Raw genomic sequence first — 24,759 nt, 5'->3', positions numbered from 1 at the left:
GCTACCTTCACTTCATCTGTAGGTATAACTGGAAAACACAGCAGCAAATACAGACATTAAATAAATATTAACCTTACTAATTGTTGGGTTTCAATATTCACAGTAGATATGTAAATGAAAGGGGCACTTTTCCTATTTCAGGTTCAGTTTACTCTTCATAGGGAGTCTCATCAGCTCCTGCAAACGACATGTAATGTTTCCAAAGTTTAAAAAAACTATAACCCTGATAATGTGATTATTTCAGACTGGAGTTAAGACTCATGATTTTTGACACAAAGTCTGTGTTATAACCTTATTGAGTGGGGTTTGTTTGGGGGCCATGGAGGCCCATATGAAAAATGCTATTAATTTGCATTTTGGGAAATGTAGGATCCAGCTTGATTCATACTAGGCATTAAAAGATCTGGATATTTCTTCTGTTGGTTTGATTATGACCACTCTTTTTTTTGATCTCTTGACAGCTACCTAACTTTATGGAAGTAGAAAACTAAGAGTATTGTTTGGTATGTGTTGTGCCTCTTACACTACCTCGAGCAAAATCAATACATCACTTTTATCACTCTCATCTGAGGACAAATCTCACTGTGTTTTTTTCAGAGGGCTTTCACCCAGTGACCTTCAATAAAAATAGTTTTCCAAGAACGGGTGTGACTGTGTTTCTGAAGGGAGAGAGATAAAGAGAGAGAGAGAGAGAGAGAGAAGGAGAGAACAGGGGAGATGAGGTAAAGAGAGTATGAGCAGGAAGTGGAGAAAGACAGAAAACTGGCTGTGGAATGAAAAAGCAGAAGTGAAGATAAAGGGACAAAAAAAGTAGAGAGAGAACGAGATGGTGGAAACAAGGGAATGTTGAGGGACCTAGAGAATTGACTGATTGTAGATAGAGGCAGAGTGGATGGCTTGGCCCTATTGTTTCAGGCTAATTTCATGGGATCAAACCAAAGCACAGCCCCAGACATAGACGGAGCTACAGCAATCTGTTGGGAAATCTCCCCTCTAATTGGCCCCACGGAAAAGGCCACCGCCAGAGCACTGCAACTTGCTCTTGATTGCTTTACCTCCCCACATAAGCCACTGTACCAGCAGCTAGGCCTGCCAATCAATCACCACAGTGACAGCTTGTGCTCAGGTTTGACAGTAACTGATTGTTTCATGATGCTGGAACAATGTGTGCCAGTTTGAAATTGAAAATAAATAAATAAATAATAATAACATGGGCTTTCTCTGTCACTCATACAGTCTGGAGGATGAAAACACCGCCAAAGTGAGAGAAAGTGTGTGTGTGTGTGTGTGTACGTGTGTGTGAGTGCAACAGTAAGGGAGAGTGAGAGGCTTTGTTTTGAAATGCGTTATAATGAAAGAGTGCGGCAGCTGAAGGAGGACAGAACAGACAACTCCATACAATGGGTTTACAAGCGTCCTCCCTCTTTGTCCAACTCCCACCTGCCTGTCTATACATCAGTAACTGTCACTGCAGCGCTCTCCACCTCCCCACACCTACCGCCACACACACACACACACACACACACACACACACAGACTGTGGGTGATACATATTTGTGTGCAAGTGTGTATAAGGAAAATAAACTTTCGTAAGCAACAACCTTGCATTGACTTATGCTGCCAAACATCGGTCAGCTGTGTTCACTGCACTAGAGCCGTGCTGTCCAAATGGCAGCGGAGGGAGGGAACGCGCTGAAATTCACCCTATCACAGGCGGGAAAGTCAGTGGCTACATGACATGCGCCGACATAATCATCTCGCACAGACAGCCTGCTTGGGCCAGATTGTGGCGACAGTCCCATTCTGGTGTGACTCATTGTTTCCGAGACCTCTCATATGTGTCGCATTAGGAGGAGACGACAGACAAAACATACCGTAGTTCTCCCCTCGCCTCCTCCTTCATCCCCCCCCCCCCCCCCCCCCCCCCGATTCTCCTCTGCTCCCTCTCAGCATTTTTCCCGTCATCATTTCTGCTTTTTCTCTTTGGGTTTGCATTTTACTATTATGTCCTCTTTCATCATCCCCACCTAACTCTCACTGATGTTTCCGACTTTCTTTATCCTGCCTCTGTGTACGACAGTCCGCTCCTTCTCTGAGTTCAGATCAAATGCACCTCTCACTCTGCTGTGTCTGTCTTTCTCCCCTTTCTCATGTCCTTGATTTATTGTCTACCATCCCACAAAATTCCCTGTGTCATTGACTCAGTGTTTTGTCAGTGTTTTTGGCATTGAACAGATTTTTGTCTGGTGTCTGTTTGCCAATCGCCTTGTTAATAACAGGCCTCAGGTAGCTCTGTAATCAGATTACCAAAACTTTCTCAGTCTGTAAGACACACATTCCATCATCACGTCACACTTTATCTCTCTTCGTTTTTTTTCTATGCTAAGAGATGGTGCAGTGAGCTGTAGGAGTCCCTGCTGGTATATGATCAAATCGTGGGTGTCCCTTGTCCTGTCAACACAAATACTGTTATAAAATACAGGGGACATGAAGAAGGGATCAATGAGGAGGTGAGGTGGATGGCGGGACAGTCCTGCCTGAGCTCAGACAGCCAATAACAAGCAGCTCTCCAACAAGTCTCCCTCAGTTTGTGTGAATATGTGTGTGTGTAATGATGCGTGCGTCCCTGGTGACAGGCACTCTTAGTGACTTACAGTATGTGTATGTGTGTGTTATGAGAGTGTATGGGAGATGGGAGGAGAAGGAGGGGCGAGCCCTTCTAAATATGCATCTTAATGGCTGCTCTGTTCCCACCATTCACACCGAGCGACGGAGGGAGCGAGGGTGAGGGCGAGGGAGGCAGGGGACGAGGAGAAGTGGTGCTGCGTGTTTTCAAGTGGGCAGCCAAGACAGGGACGCAGACAGAGAGACAGTGAGCTGAAAAGACAGAATGGTGCAAGCAAACATCAACGAGAGACAAGCTATGTGAGGAGCTGCCATACCTGACTCCTTCAACCGTGGCCCCATTCCACACTGACACACACACACACACACACACAGGCCTCAGCAGCAGTAGTATTGAAGAGCAGAGTGGAGAACTAGCCTCCTCAGGCAGTAGCTGTTTGTCGCTAAATGAAGGCCGGCATTCTTTGGTTTCCCAGGGAGCTGGGTGCCTGCCAGTCCCCCGGCCACTGAGTGCCATTTTATTAAGAACAAAATGGAGCCCCTATGAAAGGAGCCCAGCACTGAGCCTGCACAGGTCTCAGTGAGCTGAGCCTTGGCATAAACAAACACCACCTTAAAGAGACAGGCTTGCAGGAAAAGAGGGACAGCAGGGCCCCTCAAGAGCCCTCTAAGAGATACAAACTACTCTGGGACTGGCTGTGGCTGTTATTGATAAGCCAGAATCACGGTGAAGGGTGAGCTGAGGAATGCAATGATAAACAAGACAGAGATATACAATGATATACACAGACAGACAGAAGTCTTGAGAGAGTGTGAAGCCCAAGAGTTGGGCAGGTGGTACAATAGAAGCAGAAAGGATGGATGAGTGGATGGAGGGATGATGAGCTGAAGCCAGCAACAGAGACGCTGCACTGCCCGTTTATGCAAATCAAACAAAGCTGGACTTTTTTATACTATACCTCCACCCCTCCTCCTCCTCCTCCTCCTCCTCCTCCACATCCTCCTCCCATTCTGTCCCTTTTCATGAAACACCATATTTCACTCATAGCAGATTTGGACTCTGGCATGTCATTAGAAGAGATATTTATTAGACATTAGTGTAAATCTGCATGTTTGGTTCCACATGTCCAATTCACTGTTTAACCAGGAGGGGTCAGTAACACAGTATCTGCTATCACTGTCACTGTCTGTGTGTGTGTGTGTGTGTGTGTGTGTGTGTGTGTGTGTGTGTGTGTGTGTGTGTGAGTGAGAGAGAGAGAGAGAGAGAGAGAGAGAGAGAGAGAGGGTGAAAGTGTTTGAGTGTGTGTGAGAGAGAAAGAACCTCTCTGGTTGTGTACACAAGCACACGAGAGACTGTGGTTTTTCTACAGCAAATGTGCATGGATCTATGTGTGTGAATGCCTGTGTGTGTCTGTGTGTGTGTGTGCATATGAGGGTCTGATGCTCTGTCACTTTGCCAGCTGAGGTCTGCTCATGATCTAGATCATGATAAAAGTAAAGACTAAACCAAACTACAGTCCTGATAAACAAAGTGTCCCAGTTGTACATTTGTTCAAAATACTGGAAAATAAATAACTGTTCTGCAAAACACAAGTTGTGCATTAAAATGTTTTTCCTGTCAGATTTTTTTTTTCATTAATTCATGGGAATTGATTCCTGCATTGTTAAAAACTCTGAGCATAGACTGTTTGGTAACAACTTCACCAAAAGAATCCATAATACATAAAAATAAAATATTATAAATCATTTACTGTTAGAGAAATGACAAAACACTACAAAAGAACAATGTAATAATGATATATAATTAAGAAACAAATGAACAACTTTGTGTTCACCACATGAAAAAACACAAAGTGACCGTTTTGATGAAAGAAACATGCGTAGCCAGTTGAAGCTTGACTTATCTCTATTTTCTACACATTTTTTTCAATGCTACAAATGAGACAACAATAATTTACACACGGAAAAACTTCCAAGGAGACGTGTTCCCAAGGATCTGCATATCAGTGCTCCCCTTATTTTTCGTAATCACACACACACGATAAAAGCACACACAAGTATGATGGGACCGGCGCCAACATCTGTCTTTGATATTATTTAACTAACCGCTTATTGTGGGAGCCCACCAGCACCACGGATGGCGTCTAGCGCTGTGTGTGTGTTAGTCTACGACAGTGCTACGGCGTCCGTTCAGACACTTTGGCAAGCGGCTGTTGTGTTGTTACATCCTTCAGGGGTTGAGCTGTGTGTGTGTGTGTGTGCATTAGTTCAGTATGTGCGCCTGCATTTCTGAGAATGTGACTGCATACCAGCGCGCAATGTGTGTTTCCACAGACATGTGAGAACAGTGTGAGTGTGTGCGGTGGCTATCCCCCTCCATAGTGAAAGCCACAGCCTCAAACCACATCAGAGAGTGTGTGGGAGACAGAATGACAAGGCCAGGAACCAGCCAGCGTCTGCCTGCAGCCACACACAGACACACGCTCACACACTGACACACACATATTCAGACTTACACATTTATCACACTTACCCATCTAGTTATTGACACACACTGTCTGTCTCTCTCTCTCTCTCTCTCTCTCTCTCTCTCTCTCTCTCTCTCCCTCTCCCACTAACACACACACTTTTAACACCAACCGTCATTACACCACAAGTCCTATCCAGTGGTCACTGTTCAGGCCAAGGATGCAGTCTGCGACCGAGGGAGATGTTTGTGTTTGCATACTTTCTCACAGACAGACATCGACTGAGCTGAGGGGAAAATAGGCTTTCTACTGTGAATTTGTTTTAGCACTTTGACATGGTGCAACTGTCACTCATTGGTGTGTGGGATAAATGAAAATCAAAATATTTGAATTATTTATTTATGGCCACCAAACGGTGTACCAGAAATAAAAGGCATACAAGCAATAAATAGGCTGATCAAAATTCTGAAAACAAGACGCACGCACACAGCAGGCACATACACACACAATCCTACATGCATGTATGCACACATTAAGTGTTACACGCATAACAATGAAAACACTGACAAACACATATTTACAGCAGAGTGACACAGTATGACCATGATGCGTGCCTGCCTTCTTACACACACCAAAAACACGCTGCTACTGCCAACGAAAGACCATTCATGCAATTTCTCACGCTGACACACGCACGCACACACGCACACACACAGACAAAGACGCGGCGTAAGTGTGGGTCATCCATGGGTGAGTGAAAACTAGAAGCGGTGTTTTTCCTTGCGGTGGACACACATCAATTTCAAGGAAATTGCTCGCCCCATTATTGGAAAGTGTTACCGGAATGTCAATTAAGGGGGAAGTTTTTAACCTCGCACCGCACAAATAAACAGTGCACCCCACTCCCCCTTATTAAAGGCAGTGTCAGCGCAGACAGAGAGTCTGGAGAGGGTAGAGGGGAGGAAAGGAGGGATGGAGGGAGACAGGGAGGCAGGGATGTTAGGAAGGGAGGCCCAGGGAAAGGGAGAAGAGGAGACAGGAGATTTGGTGCTCTCAAAGAAATGCTTTTGGCCCTCCTTTTGTGCCCAAGGGCCCTAGACCCTGAGAACCACTCAAAACCCGGGCTCTGGCCCTGGCTCAGGCCCACTTAAGGTTAACCTCAACAGGCAGGGATCTGTTTGACAGCTGGTTGGATCCTGTAGGTGCAACTGCAGCAGAGCGATTAAGTGCAGGTCAGCAGAGGGGGGGGGGGGTCGGGGGCCACGGAGATAGAGGTGGGAGACTGGCTGGAGCGTGAGAGGGGAGGGAGAATGGAAGGGTGGATGGCAAAGAGAAGGGCTTGAGCAGAGAGGTGGAGGAGTGCAATGATGCGTGTGAGAAGGGCTGACGGAGGTGAGAGGAGAGATGTAAGGGAGGGAAGAATATATATTGTATGGGGATGAATATGCAAAGTAGATATGTGTAAGTGTGTGGGGGGGGTCAATAGGTTGATATGGGCACTAAAGCAAAAAAACCATGTGGGGAAAGGAGAATGGAAGATGGAGAAATTAGGACAAAATGCAAGCAAATGTACAGGGACAGAGCCGACCTCAACAAATAACAGCAACAAAAGAGAAACAGAGAGATTCCCAGAGAAAGAATAACAAATCTACCACATATTTTAATCCTACTTCCCTTCAGGCCCGACCATTCTCTACTCTCCGGGACAATTTCAGTGTGCTGAGTGGATGTATAAGTGGGCCAGGAGAATGATACATACAATAACAAAGGGTAGATCAACTCTGTATTGGGAAGACAGAGGGACACAAAAGCACATAACTTATATAGCAAGGACATGGGGTGGCTGTATGTTCAGTCCAGAATACACTAGCACACCTGACCATGAGGGAGTACATGAACAGCTCAGTGTGTAGCCCAGAATAATGGATCCTAAAGGACCATGGTGTGAGGGATGAGCACTGATCTAAGACTGATGCAGAAATATTCAAAGAGCAGCAATAGATCAAAAAGCGAGGCGAAGACCTGGCAACTTCCAATAGGTATCCTCTGTTGATGCTTTACTGGACAAAGCCTCCAAAGTTGGGTGGAGTATGCTCAGATGGCTCCGGGGAGGGGGGGGTCTAAGTCTCATAGGCATGTGAAATGCCCTCACATAGCCAGTGTGTGAGTCTGTGTTTGGAAAAGGGCTTGCCAAGAGCCCCATCACCATAACAGACGAACAGCTGCTGAGAGGCTGCGTGTTCCATATAGCTGGCTAGAGCACACATTGTACACAAACGATGCAATTTCTCCCCTCACTCTGGATGGAAGAGGTACAGAGGAAAAGCACTGCTTCTGCCTTGTTCACATAAAAAAAATAAAAAACTTGGGTGGAGGTTTGAAAAATCTCTCTTGTTTTACTCACCAGTAAGCATATCTACAAACTCACGCTCCAAACTTTAGAAAATATTTCAATGTCAAGCTGAATTATGGGGAAACACATCCAAAAGTAAGAGAAGGTTTCCATTTGATGTCATAGTGCAGAAATAAACTCAGGGTGTATGCTGTCTTAGATTTTAAGATTTTACTCAGTATCAGCATTCAAGTGTTGGAAGAAACTATACACAGTATAAATATATATGTGTATATATATATATACACACACACACACACACACACACACACACACACACACACACACACACACACACACACAAGGATTTTACACAGAAAAAATCTTCTATAGTTTAAAACAGAGCTCCTAGAAGAACTTTGGGTACCCATGCAGACGCTGCTCAGTCAGCCTCCAACACCTCACACCCTGCATGAAGCATTTAAAGTGACATTGATCAAACACCAGGAAGTGGTGGGGTAAGGTGAGGTGAGGGGATAGAGCGCCTCAGTCCCTCCAATCCAGGTCATCACCACCTGACGGCAACCGGGGAGTCAGCTAGGGTTACTCAGCGTTGACGGTAAAGCCTGAGGCATGAAGATCCACATCATCAAACCCGTCAGCCGATGTCTACGTCACACGGCTTCAAGTATAGTCACGGCACTGCTGCTGTGCAACTGCAGCAAACACCCTGTAGTCATGGAAATGAGACTGCTGTTGGAGGATGAGGCCAAGGGAAAGACTAAGCACATCCTGGATGGCCAGGTAGGTACACGTAAGGTTCAGTGAGCTTGTCTGCAGAGGAAAATGGTCAAGCTTGTACAGCCTGTAAGAGGGTGAAGCCAGGGTAAATAGAACAAGAGAATTCCAAGCTAGTAAGTACAGTGTGTAATTCCACTGCCCCAAATATGTTCTGTGGTTAGGAAATCTGATTTCTTCTTTGAAACAGTCAACGTGGAGAGTAGAAATGGGCAGATGGGAGAAGGACAAAAAGCAGGAGGAAGAAAAATAAAAGAGAGGAGAAGCGATTATTATACATCATCATTAGTGAACTACTGACTCCAAAGTAATCCTCTGCAAGAGCTCCCATGTCAGTAAAAACCAAAACCCGAGTTCAGGAAGAAAAGACGCACAGAGCGGAGAAAGAGAGGGGGAAGAGAGCGGGCGATGGAGGGCTAGGAAGGGAGACAGATCAGGAGAGGATCAGTTCTGAATCCACATAGTTAATGAACACCATTTCACTGGTTACCATCGGCAACCAAAGTGGCTGCAGAAAACATTCCCATGCCATTCTTGGTCTGTTTTGGGTGAGCGTGTGTGTGTGTGCGCGTGTGTCAAAGAGAGGTCTAACTGAACCGGTGCATTTAAATGAGAATGAGAATTTTTCTCCCGTACGTTTTTACATGTGGTTCTCCTCTTTGGCCAAACTCACATCCATTAAACCAAAGCTTCAGTCTTTCAGAAACACGGCGAGAAAAGAACAGGAATAGAGGGATGGATGGAAAAATAAAACACACGCTGCAAAGAGAGGGAGAAAACGTCTGAAAATGGTGATGAATTATGTGTGATGATGTGAGTTGTGTGTATGGGTATTCGAGTAAGTGCGTATGAGTGTGTACAAAAAAGCCAGCCGTGACCAACCTAACCATAAATGTGCTTTCCAAGCCAGAGTGGTGCAGTTCCCTGAACCTAACTTTGAATCCGGACTACAACTAACTTTCACCACTGCCTTTGGTGTCCTAAATAGCGACTGATGCAGTTCATGAAAAATGATGTGTTGAGTTTGTTCAGTTTAGTGGTTGTCTTTGTTTGTTTATTCACATTCATCATTTTTACAGCAGCATTCATCCATCTTACATCTGTATTACAGGAGAGAGTGACGGAGAAGATGGAGCGTGAGAGAGGTGGCCATGCACGAAAGCTTATGAAGCAGACTCAGAGCTGTGATGTCAGTACTTTATGAGTCTTAGCCCGCTGAGCCACCAGTTCACAGCCCTGATTGTCAAACCGGTGTTCAGAATAGGAATGCTGAGCAAACAAAAACACCACTGTTTTATTTTTACAAAGCAGCCAAGGGTCTGGCTTCCCTCTCCTGTTTTTCGCTTGCTGCTGTGCATTCCAATAAAAGTCTCCATAGATAATGAACGTTAGTGGCCCATCCCGCAGCCAAACCTTGGCTCCGATGGCAGTTATGACTGTCCACTGTGGTGTCTGTGTGTTAGTCATCTCAGGATGAATGAGTCACCAGAAAGAAACCTCAAGCACCACCCAGGTAACAGTTTAGCCCCCCACACATACACAAGCACACACAGAATGAAGCTCTGAGATGAGCCAGGTTGTGAGGCAGGAGATCTGTTGAGTGGCATCATGCTGCCGCCATGTGGCCAGGATAAGAACGACCAAAGCTGGCCAACAGCTGCAAAGCATAAAGCATACAACAGAAAATATCACCTAAGTTTGATATTAAAGCACAGAAACGAAATGATCTGGATGCGGGTGATACTGTATAATCAAGAACCAGGCGATAAATTATATTAAATACCACTACTGAGTAGCTGCTACACTGGTATAAATGTGTATAGATAATTTACGCCACATGTAGAGCATGCAGAGGTGATTTTTTTTAAAGGCAGGTGCTCAGGTAAAAAAGTGCCAATGTGTCATCGTCATAGGACAAAGAGCAGATGTGATGGAGAGAATTTTCTGTCCGGGTCTTACTTTTTCAACAGGCACTTTGCTGTCAGTCCTGACAGAGCACATAGTTTTCAGTCCTCTGTGGTGTTGATTTTTCATATCAGTCATTTGGGATTTTAGTTAAGCTTATTTGTCTGTTGCATAAATTTGTAATTTCAGTGGATGAGAGTAATCTAAATGTAAATGAGCATATTCACAGTTAAGTAGAGCTCATCTGTTGATCTTGGACAGCTGAGTTTGTGAACTAAATCAGCCATCCACAATGCTAGACATGGGGATATACACTGTTTTACAAGGTGACTAATTTGGTTACACTGCAGAAGCTCAGTCACTGGTGGTTGTATAGCAGTCTTAGTCAAACCCTTATTTCAAATTAAAGCTTTTCAAGTGAGATTTGTTGAAGCCGCTGTTGTTGATCAAATCACCACAGTGGCAAATGAACAGGGACACTGATACTTAGTCCAGTGGCTATTTTCTGATGAACCTTGGCACATGTAATGTAGAGTGTGACGAGTTTATCAGGCTAACTAGGAGTGATTAGCCAAGGGACCACAGGACAATTCAACGCCAAAACAGACGTTGTTTTAGTTCCCGTAACCTTAGAATGAGGACGAAGCTGTAATGACAGACAGCCACTTAACAGAGCAGACAAATGAGGACAAAAAAATGGGGGAAAGACACTAATAAGGACAGCGAGGATGATATCACAGGAAGGAAAACAGCTTGGAGGTGTTCCCATCACCATGCCTTCCCTTCACTCCATGTGAGACACATCATCAGGCTAATTACCGCAGTAATTACTGTGCTAATGCTGCAAAGGCCTCGAGGCTGCACTCATGTATCCTGTTTCGATTGAGGCCACTGGAAGTTGGGCAGCTAGAGGGAATAGTGGAGCTCTCAAACTGGCTGCTGCATTGTTCAGCATCTCACATCCCTGGCCTTTCAGCGGAAGTGTGTACTCTGTTGGTGTCTGAGAGGCATGTATTGCACAAAAACAATGACATTTTCATGATAGTGCTCGCTAGACTTGGATCCTTAGCTGGTATTATACTGGCGTGTTGCTGCCAACACCCACTTCACCTTTTAATGACTGTAATGAGAGAATTAAGTGGCTGTGCGCATTGAGGACCTCCACTGTACCTCCCCGCTGTTATTCACTAGCAACACAGCACAAACACAAGTACACACTACTCTCTATGATATCTAACAGATTACAGTTTTGAAGTACATAGTGTCTACAGTACCCTGTTTGCTACTGTATCAATTTAAAAGCATCTAAAGCATCTAAAGGTATATTGTCTGCTTATTTAATTTCAGCTACAATCTCAATCCAGAATAAGCTCTTCATCTTTTGTTAAAGCACAAGCGGACCCGTTGTTTGAGCTCCATCATGTATTAGTTTTGATATTAATACTGAATCAAATAACTTCCCCTAATCTGAAATGGTTCAACAGCGAAAACACCCCAGTGTGCAACCAGTAACCAGCTCTGAGCCACTTTTAACTCGCTGTATCAGTCAGTATGGTCCCAGTTTAATTCATTCTCTACACATGCACTCCCCTCTGACAAGCTACCTAATGCAGCCTACACACTACCTGCCCAGAATCCTAACAGAAGGAAACCAATATAAATGGTGGCTGGTGCAGAGAGAATACCTGGCAGTTGACAGAGAAGCAATTTTGGAGGTGGTTGGTAGAGCATATCAGATCTAAAACAAAGTAAACGTTGGACTTAAAGTACTCTAAGGGGATTGTTGCAATTATTTTCAGCTTCTCTTATTTTGCTTTCTGCACATTATGTGACAAATATTATTTCTCTGAATTGCACATAACTGACTTATTTTCAAAAACCCTATGCTCTTCATCATCTCGAGGTCAGCTACCTAACAATAACTTAATGCTTCACACAACTATGTTGTCATGTATTCTGTCTTTCTAGGTTTTCTCATTGCATTTAAGTATGAGAAAATCCTCCAGTGTGATTTGCTTTGATGTCTGTGAGGTTTGCATGCCATCTGAGGATATGTATCAGATGGTGACTAGGCAATGAACACAAGCAGAAAGCCCCATGATTCAATGCGAAAACAACACATTGCATCCAAAGAGCTTAAGTCTACAGCACAGAACTGGTGCAAACAGATGGGAAATAACAATTTAACTGAGCTGTCAAGCACAGAGCCCATTTCAGACCATAAAGACACTTCTCTTTTGCTCTCTAATTGCCAAGACAACTAAGGAGGATCTTTCTTCACAAGGGCGCAATAGAGTCTGTATTTTTGGATTTGGAATTCTGTGAGCAGATGGTCAGGGTGGTTGTATCCCTTTTTAAAAAAAAAAATCTAAATCAATTGTTTTAGAGAAGCCTTGGTGCTGTTGATAGAAATCTTTGTATAGCTTCCCACAGTCCCTACCTCAGGTGGGTGGTTTATGTTAGAGAGGCAAATGCGCTGATTTACAAACAGATCAGGCGGTAAGATCAGAACTGACAGCGCTGCTTCACTTCTATGGTCTCTATTACAACCTCGCCGGTGCCATCTGAAGATCTACTGTCTGTATTACCTCTACCGGATGTCTTTCATGAGTGTGATGCGCGTGATTATGAATGATTATGTGTGAGCACACACTATGCTTGTTTCCTGACAGCATTAATGATGGAGCATAACCACAGGGAACAGTGACATATCTCTTAAACCAATCCAGACAACCCTGAGCCTTTTGACTAAAGCAACAAGTTGAATATTATTCGCCTCATTGGACAAACTGGGTCCCACTGAGATTCCTGCCCATATTGTATCAAGAGGCCGGCATGTGTGTCAGTATGTGTCTATGTGCATGATCTGTCTGAAATTTGCATTGTAGTGTGTCCTGTGGCTTTCCAGTGAATCAGGAAACTGAGACAAACAGCTATTTGAATTCTTGTTTATGAATAATTTGAGGGAATATTGACTCCCCTTGTTCTATTAAATAGAGAACCTTTGTGAGTCATCTTGCAAGCAGCGTGTGTCAGACTGAAGTGCTGCGAATAAGCACGAACAAAGCATTATGTAGTTACAGCCACTCAATCAACAGAAATGATACGGTCTGTACTTTGATTATGAGGTTACTCAGCCCCTTAGCTTGCTGCTGTTACGCATTTATGTGCATTTGCACACTCAGACACATAGACATGAATAACACCCACACGCACGTACATATTGACTGAGGTAATATGGTTTTCACTTGGTGACTCACACTGGAAGTGAATCTAATATGATTAAACTACACTATGTCCAGAGATTCAATTATAGTTGGTGAAAACAATCAACTTGTTAACTGTAGCATCACCGAAGAAACAGCTCCCAGAGGTCAAAGGTGACGAGCTATGTCCCCCGCTACAGTCTAGACTTTTTTCCTAATGAAAAATAAGTATCTTCAGGTATAATTTGTCTCCATCTCAAGACGCCTCCAGGACCATGAAGGTGACTTTAGAGTGGTGTTCAGATGCCAACACAGCAATGCATCGCCACGTGAGGAATGAGGTGGAACTCGATTTGAAGCAAGTGACGTTATCAGGCTGTTCTGCAGGCACAACTTACAGGAAAGAGTACTGGCTACATATAACTGATATATCCATGCACATAGTGTACATACATGCTGACAGGTGGGCACCAAAACAACCACTTGGCCAATCCTACAGAGATTCTGTAAGAAAGGGCAGTGTAATTTATTATCATCAGTTGTTAATTCTCATGTTTCTGGCAAGACACAGCAGCAGCATTTACTAGAACTGCTATCAGTACTTTGCAACAAGATCATTTGTTTATCTTGGTCTGGATATTTGAAAAGTCAAGTATGGACAGATGAAGTGAGAGCTGTTGTTGATGTGCCACCGGGCAAGACACTTGAGCCCCCACTGTTCCTTGCCAAGCACTGGCAGGATGAACATGTAAGTCTCTATCATCTGGTCAAAGATTAAAGAAAGGTTAATAAAGCTTTTGCAAAGTCAGTGAGAGAAGTACTCAGAGAACGGTTGCTATTTCAACCTAAACTGTAAAAGGAAAGCAACTTTATTGTGGTGTGTGCTCCTTAACCAGAGAGGTGTGACCTTGAATACAGAAGATACGCAGCTCTCTGAGTGCGACAGGGAAAGTTGCTGGAGAGGAGATGATACTGTTAGGGTAGATAATTAACTTTCACCCTAATGCACAGTTTGGCAGCCTCACAAACACAGGGTTACATCCCCCACCCCCCCTTTTCACCCCCACCTTACCTCTTTCTCCTTTTACTGTCGTACACACAACATCACCCACACACTTTATCTGCTTGCCCTTTCTTTACCAAGATTATACAGTAGTCTCTCACTCTTATGTAAATACGTCATACACACAAATTGGGGGCACAATTGCACCCACTTTCAAATATTACATGGTCTTAAATCATTAAATTTCAATTTGGGAGGACATTTTTTATTGTATAATCAATGACTAATCCACCTCCATTTATATCTATGTAAGATATAGTAGAAGCGTACACACAGCGGCAGTGTAATGCAGTATGTGCTGCTGCGTCAGTATCCTGTTGTATTGAGGCGTTGTTGCTCTGCTGCGAGACCGTCAGCCTCCAAAGTAAAACGCCTCGATGTTTGTGTTTGTGAGCCGGCAGGCTAAGCTGCAGTTGTTTTTGTCACTGTAATTTTCATGAAGCAAGGGGTGCTCCGTAGAGTGTAAGTGATGAGCAACAATGAGCCGCTCTAAATGTATTCTCCTTGCCTCCACAACCAACAAGCCAACACCGCTGCTTGGCTTTTTGGACTAAAGGAAAGGGAAAAGAGAGAGACAGACAAAACACAGGTGGCATAAATGAATTATCTGGAAGACAATTCTGTGAAAAAAAGAAAACATTCTTTGACTTTCTCCCAAAGTATAAAAAACTGGCACTTGTTGTGCAGGTGGAGATAAACTGAAAGAAATAGATAGTTGTTAAGGGGAGAAAAAGTGTTCAGACTTAACACCTCAGCCTTATATAACCTGTCCCTCTGATGGTCCACTAATATGTTTTTATTTCTGTCTGGGTTCCATTCGTCTGGCAGAATTGCACTCCCTGTGGAGCTGCACAAAGAGGTTGAACAAAGGCATCCACCAAATGTATTATATTGCGTAAGAGTGTAATGCTCAGGAATAATGCATTTATAAGGCATTTCTGATACGGCCTCTAATGCTGTGTGAGACAAGACTGTGTGAGAGCTCACCCCAAAGCACACGCGGCAGGTCATCAGATCCAGTGCCGTCCCCATTTCAAGACAAGAAGCTGAAACTGTGCGAAAAAAAACTGTTTCTTTCCTGTGTTTTCAATTCAGCGATGGATCTGCAGGTCTGACTTTGTTTTGCAACCAGCAAGGTCTGGATCGTGCCCCCACAAGATGTGCCAGGAACAACATGGGGATAGATAAAAAGTCCTTAATTCCTCGTTTGAAGTCCAGAAAGTTTTCTCAACAACCCAAAAATTATCTGAGAAAAAAAGTCTGTCCTTCACTTTGCTTAGAAGTCTCCACTTTCTGGACCATGCCAAGCAGCATCCATCTACATCCAGCAGTATGTGGACATACCTCAGGTTCTCCCACCACACAGCCCCCTAACTACAGTGTGCTGGTGTCCTGTTGCACCTGTGACACTGGAGAATCAATTACAAAGCTCAGGCTGGTAATGAGGTCTCCAGTTACCTGATCCACTGACAGAGGGACAGTATAGCGGCCTTTAATCTTTAATGTAAATTTGTCAAGCCTGCCGCCCATGTCTGCCGTCACCGCCCCCAAAATATCCAATGAACCCCACTCTGAGCCTGTTGAAATTAGAACAAAATGTCCAAACAAATTAAATTAAAAGGTAGATTTCAATCTAAATTATCAGACACAAATAAAGAGTGGAGATCAAGGTTAAGGCCCAACAGTTTCTGAAGACAGAAACTAGCCAGTAGCTCCAGTTGACAGCACGATTGGTAGTATTTTAATTACTGGTAAATTAATTTAATTACTTGATAACTAGTACTTCTGTGTAATTATGCCCTTTGTTCCAGTGATATTAATGATATTAATTTAATGCACAGTAGCACAAATCTCTTTCTTTTGCTCTCTCTTTCTCCCACTCTCTTGTTCTCCCTCACACACACACACACACACACACACACACACACATCGCCTTTACAAGTGGCTCAGCTTCACTAATTATGCCAAATAAACAACATTAACGTCCTAAATTTAGATGCATTTGCGAGCTAATGTACTGCACACAGCATACACAGTAAATTACAGTGGTATAAGCAGAATAACAAAGATTTTCATCCCATTTAATTTGCTGCGTTTATATCCTGAAGTGTAACTGCCGTTTTATACATGCTCCCCACACTAAGCCTCAGATTTGCAGCTGTGCCCCTCACATTTATCAACCATGCTTTGCTTCCCAATGTTTGTCGTGTTTCAGTACTGTCCATGTATCGTGGCCTGCCTCAGTTCTAAAGAGGAGGGATGGAAAAATCAAACACAGCTAAAACGCTAAAAGATATTCTGTTCTGTAACCTCGTTCTGGGCTGTGTTGTGGTAAAATGTTTACTGCTGCTAATTTTTGTCTGCCAATCTATCAAATCAAATCCCAAACTGTCCCTTTAAGACTACCTGAGCTTCAGGATCAGATAATAGGTGAAGGCCAATCCAAACTGTTCAAAGCATGTTATAGGACCAGTGTGTGGGATTTAGAGAACTTAGAATGACCCCTTCATTTCAACATAGGGAGCAGGTCCTCTTCCACCGAGCCCCCCATGTTGCACCACCATGTTTCTATAGTAGCCCAGAATGGACAAACTAAACACTGGCTCTGGTTACCTGAAGGCCACCATAGGTTCACCTACTCTGTGAAAGGGAGGCATGGAGGGAGGGGGAATGAGTTGGTTACAATCTGCAACCTCACCACTAGATGCCACTACATCCTACACACTGCCTTTTGTTTTTTTTTTAAGATAAAGGGAGATTGTGACACAGAGGGACAGAGTGAGTGTACTGTATCAATCATGCCATCCCACACATCTGTCTAAGCTAAGGACGAGAGCGACACCGGTGCAATTGTGTGGTAGTGTGTGTCTATGCACGTGTGTATACATTAATTCACTCCTTTGTCTCTGGCTTGTGAGAAAACCCAGATGAAGTAAAAACAACTGTGAACCTGTGTGTAATAATGCAGAATTCAGCCACACACAGTTGGGTAGAACCAAAGACGACTGATTTTCTTTTAGACAAACTCGTACTCCATCATGAACCAGGAAACGAGGGATCTAACTTACAAACTTTCTCTTCAGCTTGCCCTTACTGCCACGGGATGGTTTGCCCTCGACCACCGTTCCTGAGCTGTAGTCCAAGCCCATGTCCAGGTGGTTGTCCGCGGAGACACTCTTGCGGAGGTAGGCAGCTCGCGCCCGGAAGTGGGAAAAGGGCGACTGGGAGCGAGGGCGAGCCTCGGTGCACCCACTATGATCAGGCTCTTCTTCACCCTCCATGTCATCCTCCAAACGCCAGAGTTCCCCTTGAAGATCAGAGAAAGAAAAAGGACAACTAACTGGATAAGTTGCAGTTAAGACGGAAAAAAAGCAAAGGCACAGAAAGGAAAAGTAAGAGTTGGAGACTGCAGATGAATGGAAGCAAGACAGACTGAACAGATGATGAATATTTGTTTCTACAAAGCAATTATTGCAAAATCACCCCACAAATTGTGGACCGTCATTCACTGATTGCCTCCATAAAATATTTCCTGATTGTAATTAAGCTTCCTTTTAAGGTGGAATATTTAAACCCGGACATTATTCTCAGTCTGCCTCTTTAACTACTTCATTATGATTCCATACACTGGATAGAAATAATGGCTCATGTTAAAATGAAGAGGAAGGAACAAATTTACAGCGACAGTGACATTTTTCTTCAGCTCTGACATGAGGGCTGAGCTTTCACAGTCACACAACAGAGATGGATGTGCGCTGTCAGAACGTAGCTCCGCTGCACTAATCACAGCCGGCTTCCATCACTCTGCATTCGATGTTTGTCAGACGTCCTGTCAGCGGCCGACGCCTGACTAACGGCCCTAATAAAACACTCACTCGTCTCTCAGTTACTAACAGAATCTGATGCATGCTGGGTAAGCTTCAGCAACTCTGTCCATCAAGGGACATTGTCAAGTCAGTCAAAGTGAAAAGGGCCGAGTTAAAGGCTCAATCAGTCCTTTTTTTTTTTTTTTTTTTTTTTTAAACACCATAACACACTGAAGCATGCTCATATATAATTCAAATACATAACATCATATATACAGTATATGTATATATACATATATACTGTATATGTTTGTTTATGGCACCTAATTAGGCTCAGTGGGATGTAAATGTAAAAAAGAGCTGCCTCATGTTTTACGTTAGTTTTTAAAAACATTAATGATGTAAACACGGTATTAAGAACATGAAAAGCACGACGGATGAAGACGTAGTTGTTGTATAGTGTAAGTGCTTGTCAGTCAGTCAATTTCTGTCGGTTTTTTACAGTCAAATACAAAAGGATGTTGTCTCTTATTTTCTGACCAAGCCAGCAAAATATTTCAAGCCTCATACATGGAGCCTGAAATGACTACGTTTACATTAATTTTCAACGGGAACTGCCTTGCAATGACATCCTTCATTAAAAGATTTCAACGGCAGGTCTCTTGGCAGTAACTGCTTTTGTGTGAGCTTGTGTAATATTACAGTATCAGTTCCACTGTCTGAGCAGCAGCCAAAATGCATCTGGCCTCGAAAGCTCAGCCAAATAACGCAGCAACATAATGACTGGGGACCAGTACGAGCTCTGAGGAGCACTAATATGGGATGCAGCTTAAATCCGTGAATGAAGTGTAGCTGGGTTATTAAACAACTTTTTTTTTTTTTTTTTTAAGTTGTCTCAGCACTGCTTGAGAGATAAGGGAGAGAGAGGAAGACAGAGAGAGCCAGCATCATGGTCGATGACAGTGGTTACTAGGCAACTAGGGCCCACGTGAGACTGAAGTCTCTCTCAATTTGATATTTGCAACAGAGCAGCAGTAGGGCAATGGAAAAGAGGCCGAGACAGACACAGAGACAGATGATCAGACTCAGATAGGTTAAGTCAGGACATCAAACGGAAGCACTTGGGCGAAAAGACAATGCTGTAAAGTCCAGGATCATTAGACGTAGTAACAGTAAAGACTGAGTGGATCAGAGCAGCGGGGGCTGGAGCTGACTCAACGCTCTTTGAAAGTGAAAGTCTCTTGCACAAAGTGGTTCAATTGCTTTTTTTTCATGTTTCCTTTTTGTTGACCTTTATTCAGTGGTTGTTTGATGATGAGTGTCAATCAAGGACGGGACCCTTTTAGGTGCTACATTAAAAGAAAATGTAGATGAAAGAATGCTGATGGAAGGTTTATTTTTTTTAAGTCATAATTTATAGTTGACTAAAGTTGTTGTAAGTTGTACAACTGCTCCTACAACACAGAGGGAAGGACCTCACGTAAAGGACACATCCAGCTTTGTTCTGGCACTGACAGCAAGCTGGACTCAGCAAAAAAAAAAGAGAGAGGCTGCAGCCAAAAGAGAGAAAGCAATCAAGAGAAAAGGGTAAGAAATAAAAGAAGGAGGTAAGGAGGAACATATTGCTGTGTCAGCTTCTTACTCTGCTTAGCCTTACTCGACCTCCAACACTGTATAAATGTACAGGAGCTCCAAAATGAGTGAAACTGGATCCCCTGTATCAGCCTGAGACCCGTTCTAAACATTGTCCAGTGGTGTCTGAATGTGGATCTTGACTGTATTGTTTTATTTATACTGTGAAAATGTTGTGTTTGTTTGAGGTCATTTCAAAGCTGCTACCTCCTGTGCTGCTGCTGTGTCTGCTGCTGGGACTGTGGTTTACTTTGAGAGGGAGACGTTGCCTGATTTTAATAACTTGCTTTTCTGATGTTTGCTGTTTCTGTTCTCTCTTTGCAGAGTTTCGTGTTTCTTTTCTCACAAAAGCTCCACAGAGGGCAGAATGAAGAGAGTTGAGAGTGTGTGTGCATGTGTGTGTGTGTGTGTGTGTGTGTGTGTCTCCTGTGTGAGCCACTGTTGTATTAAGCCGCAAATAAGGATGACAACACAGCATTTTCCCCTCTTCCCGACAATGTGCCAATTCTCATCTACCCGGTGGTGGTGAGGAACTTTGATCAAGTTGAGCTGAATAACATCAATCAGGAGTGACACACCACTGCTGACTGTGTGAATGTGAATGAGGAGATGAACCTGGGACACATCCTGCTCTGACTACAGCTGCTGGCTTCCTGACAGCTACAGTCTCGAGCACAAGTTTGATACACTTAAGAAATATTTGGATGAATCGGACAAATTAATCATTCTATTTTATTTATTTTTTGTTTTGTTTTCATTAGTAATTTAATTTGTGTTCATTTATTAATCCAATTTAATTGTATTTATTACATATTTAGGTCTTTTAATGCCTTGTGTTTTGGATGTCTGGGAACCTGGAGTTTTTCATAGAAAAGCTCATTTGGATCTGTATAAATCAAAGTGTTATACTGAGGCCTCCAGCAGGGATTCCATTCACATAAAATCTTCACCACCTATGAATGTTTTCATCCACAAAAACAGCTCATCCGTCGTTAAGATGAAAGCTATCTCTGTCAGCAGGCTTCAGCTTCAGGATTCTCCATGACAGTTTTCCCGCTCAGGTGCGAGAACAGCGTTTCATTTCGAAGCAGGGGAGGAGAAGAGAAAAGAAAAGAGAGACAGAGGGAGGAGGATATACTGTGTCTTTCTCGCATGGCTCCTGCTGAGACAGCTAGCTGCTGTGTGCTCTCCATCAGGTATCAAAGGAGCAAAGCATTAGTGGAGGTTTGAAAGGAAAAGGAAATGGGATGTGTTTGACCTATCTAAGAAGAATTTAGTTGATGCTCTAGTGGCCTTTACACTCTTTTATCACCTCCCTGATAGCTGACCATCTGGCTCAATAATAGAGCTCAAGAGGCAGACACATTATGGGCTAAGAGGTCTGTGAAACATTAGATTGTCTCCCAGAAGTCAAGTAAGTCAAACAGTGCTGGTAAGAGCGAGGCCTGTATTTATCTGGCCACTTGCAGGATTGTTGTAAGTGTTAAGGAACCCTATGAAGTGATCAGTCTGACACAAACAGCCATTTCAGAATAAAAAGGAAAGCTTTGAGTGTCAATACCATAATTGTGGACTGGGGTGCATTTGGAAGATTTCCTCAGGCTTTGTAAAAAAAAAAATTGGATGAAGGGATTTGTCAGAAATTATTTGTGTGAACAAATGACAAGATCAACAAACAAAGGAGATGAAAGAGTCACACAGATGCTGTCAGTTCTACAAAGCTGCCTGGTGCTTTTTTTGGTTTAAAAAAAAAAAAAAAAAACACAAACACTGACAACTGAAAGATTCTGTGGCTGTCAGCTTTACCTGCAGGTGGCAGAGTGCAGGCCTTTGGGTGGCTGGTCACAGTGGACGGGTTCTTCCTGCGAGGAGGACTCCCACCAATGAGATCAGACTGGTGGACCCTGGAGACCGTTGGTGACTGGGGGATGCTGGGAAGGGTGCGGGACTTAGCCAGTAGGGGTCTCTGCAGCTTCCTCTCCAGTGACCTGATTGGACAGCATTAACAGATGATTACATCGAGCGTTTTGTTTTTAGTGATTATCACAACAGCAAAGAGAAACACAACTGGAATCTGCTGTTTCCACACTGGATTTAAGTCACACACGGCGGTTTCTGGGAAATCTGTAATGATTGTTTTGCTGTTAATGGTTTCCTTTCTACCGAGTTGAACAAAAAGATGCGTAATGGACGTTGAATGTTGAATAAAATATTTTTGGAGCTTGACATCCATAAGTCAAGACATCTCTCATTTGCAGCTTTGATTCTGGCCACTCATATTCAATCTTGTGGAAGTGTAACACTAACAGCAGTGCTACATACACACTTATATTTTTCCCAGGAGGCTTTTGTTTAAAAAGAGCATGTCTTCTTCTCAGGTTACATGGTAACAAGAATAATGATAATTATTGAGAGACCAAAGTTTTGTCCTATACAACTGAATTCTGTTCTTATGAAAGTAGTGACTGATTAACTGGGTGATGTAACAATACCAGCTCAGTTAAGCTGCCACCGTGCAGTACAATAGCTGCACATTTCCAAACACCGACCCACGCAACGCACTGTGCTGCACACACAGCTTACTGCTAATGAGCAACAAGAGAGCAGTTCTACTGATCAATAGTGAAATTACTTCCACCTCAGCATAATCAAGCTGAAGGCCATTTGGAACACAACCAATAGAAAATGCTTTCTTTTATGGCAGTCGATCCCACATACTCTCAAGTGGGAGAGCAATCAATGAGCACAATCACAACATCGGCTAAATAGCAAATTGGTGACAATCCACAACATACAGCGATATAATCTGCAAATATCAATGATGGGATGTGATGTACATGTTAAATAGCTATTTTATTTTTTTAATACTTTTTTGTCTGTTTTGTCATTGTGTTTTTTGTTGGGTTTTTTTTCACCATTTTCACCTGTGTGCTGGCTCGACAGTGTCCTTCACAGCCAGGTGAGAAGCTGACACAGAACGCTGTTCAGTTCCTATACTCCCAAAGTTACATTTCATTACATAACAAATGGGATTAATAATACATGAAATCATCCCTATAATCTTTTTGTCTCATGTATAATAGAACTGACTTGGAAAAATACTGAGTCACTCGCAACGAATCCCCCCACCAGTGCCAGCTCTGATCAGTTTGATGTGATCAAATTCAGTGAAACGTGGCCAGCATCTCAGACATCAGAGTCAACCCAGCAGAAGAGGAAGACGTCTGACCTCCAGACTCTTGCGTGCCAAGTTCGGCTGTCGAACACATGATCCCCAGCCGAAAATCAGTTGAGGACATGCACGCTGAGTTCCCCCAGGCTGATGTGTCCTGACATTTTCTGTGAGATGGGTTTCAGCTGGGGATTTATGATGAGATTGTGCTATCATAATGGTATGAGATTTGGTGGGCTCAGTTTGATCTTTGAAACAAAAATGGGACAAAAGCATTACATAAGAATTCTATATGAATTCCCAGTTTTTCCTTTTCTAGTCTTTAAGATAAGCCAATCTTAACATCTCCCGGTTGTAACTTGATATTCAGCAGACAGACGTGAGAGTGGGAGCAATCTTCTCATCTCATCTCACTCTCAGCAAAAAAAGACTTTTAGATATATTACATCTCATTTTTGCTGTAATGCAAAAAAACAAACAAACAAACAAACAAACAAAAAACAGGATTGCATTGATTAATGCCATAACACAGGCGAATTCACCCTCACCAAAGAGCATATTTAATCAAATATCAATATTAGCTGATATAATCCAGCTAATTATATAGCCTTCGATCTAAGCACGGCATCATACCTAATCAATTAAATCCTTTAGATCCTTTTCAATGGCAGATAATTAGTCATTAATTATCTGATGAAGGAATCAGTTACCGTGGCATCATCCAGTTGTATATTCCTTACATGGAGAATAGATGCCTGCAAGTGGCTTATGCCAGTTTTTGCAAGCTTTTTTTTTTCATATTTCATTTTACAGACAAGTGCTCTTGAGCAGAGGCTTAAATGCACCTGAGCTTGAGTGAAATACTTCAGCTCTCTTTTAACTCCCCTGGATGCCTGGCTCAGGATGTTTTTGCAGGCTTGAGGTTATTTATCACTGGGGAGCTGTAAGGTAAACCGACAGCAGGTTCAAAGTCAGCACATCCGCAGGCGTGAGAAGTGAAGTACTGACATCTGCCCGCTGTCAGCTACTAAACTACTCCCCTGATAGAGGAGGTGGATCTTGGAGTTGTGAATATTTGACCTGGGATCAGAGAATCCCTGCATGTGATTCAGAGCAGAGATGTGGAGGACCTGGGATGGTCTGATGATGAATAATGCTTTTGTGTTGGTGAATATCAGAGGAAGAGCTGATAGTGACTATATACATGCAGGCACAGCACATACACACACACACACACACACACACACACACACACACACACACACACACACACACACACACACACACTTTGATGGTAATAGAAACAGGCAGGTCTCTCGCTCCTCAGCAATCCGTACTGACTGGCATGAAAAAGCATTTGCCTGAAGCACATACACATGCACACACACACTCCTTACAGTTGGCATGAGATCAAATAACTCCAGGACCACTGGTAAACACAAGTGCACACACACAGCCTCACGCAGACACACACGCACAAACACAGTAGTTGGCCTCCCACCAGCACATCATGATGATAACATACTGGGCTGAACGGCCAGCCCAGGCCACTCTGACTATTTGGGCCTCACTCATCCTACAAACCTGTTGCTAAGCGACTCTGTCTACATAAATGAGAGGAGAGGAGAGGAGAGGAGAGGAGAGGAGAGGGGAGAGGAGAGGAGATGTTTATTTTTGCTTCCCAGCAGCAATCTGCAGTTTCACAAAAACAATGTCTTGCCCTGACTTGTGAGCATCAAGTGAACAACACAT

At 43.4% G+C, this 24,759-nt stretch overlaps 1 protein-coding gene across 4 annotated transcripts in view; it reads right to left on the bottom strand.

The window, feature by feature from the left end:
• The window catches only part of ankfn1b (ankyrin repeat and fibronectin type III domain containing 1b), a 124,349-nt gene that overhangs the window by 76,433 nt on the left and 23,157 nt on the right, over nucleotides 1-24,759 (bottom strand). For all 4 annotated transcript variants that reach the window (XM_071463010.1, XM_071463009.1, XM_071463011.1 and 1 more), the window contains exons 3-4: nucleotides 21,642-21,823; nucleotides 17,466-17,704 (exon numbers count right to left, since the gene is read on the bottom strand). In XM_071463010.1, coding sequence (XP_071319111.1) covers nucleotides 17,466-17,704; nucleotides 21,642-21,823 — 421 coding nt within the window. The remainder of the gene's footprint in view (nucleotides 1-17,465; nucleotides 17,705-21,641; nucleotides 21,824-24,759) is intronic.

Source organism: Trachinotus anak, unplaced genomic scaffold, assembly GCF_046630095.1.
Source record: "Trachinotus anak isolate AG129_WGS33_773 ecotype Australia unplaced genomic scaffold, CSIRO_AGI_Tana_v1 ptg000025l, whole genome shotgun sequence".
Lineage (NCBI taxonomy): Eukaryota > Metazoa > Chordata > Actinopteri > Carangiformes > Carangidae > Trachinotus > Trachinotus anak.
The sequence above is the reverse complement of the archived record's forward strand: the minus strand, read 5'-3'. Positions and strand labels throughout refer to the sequence as shown.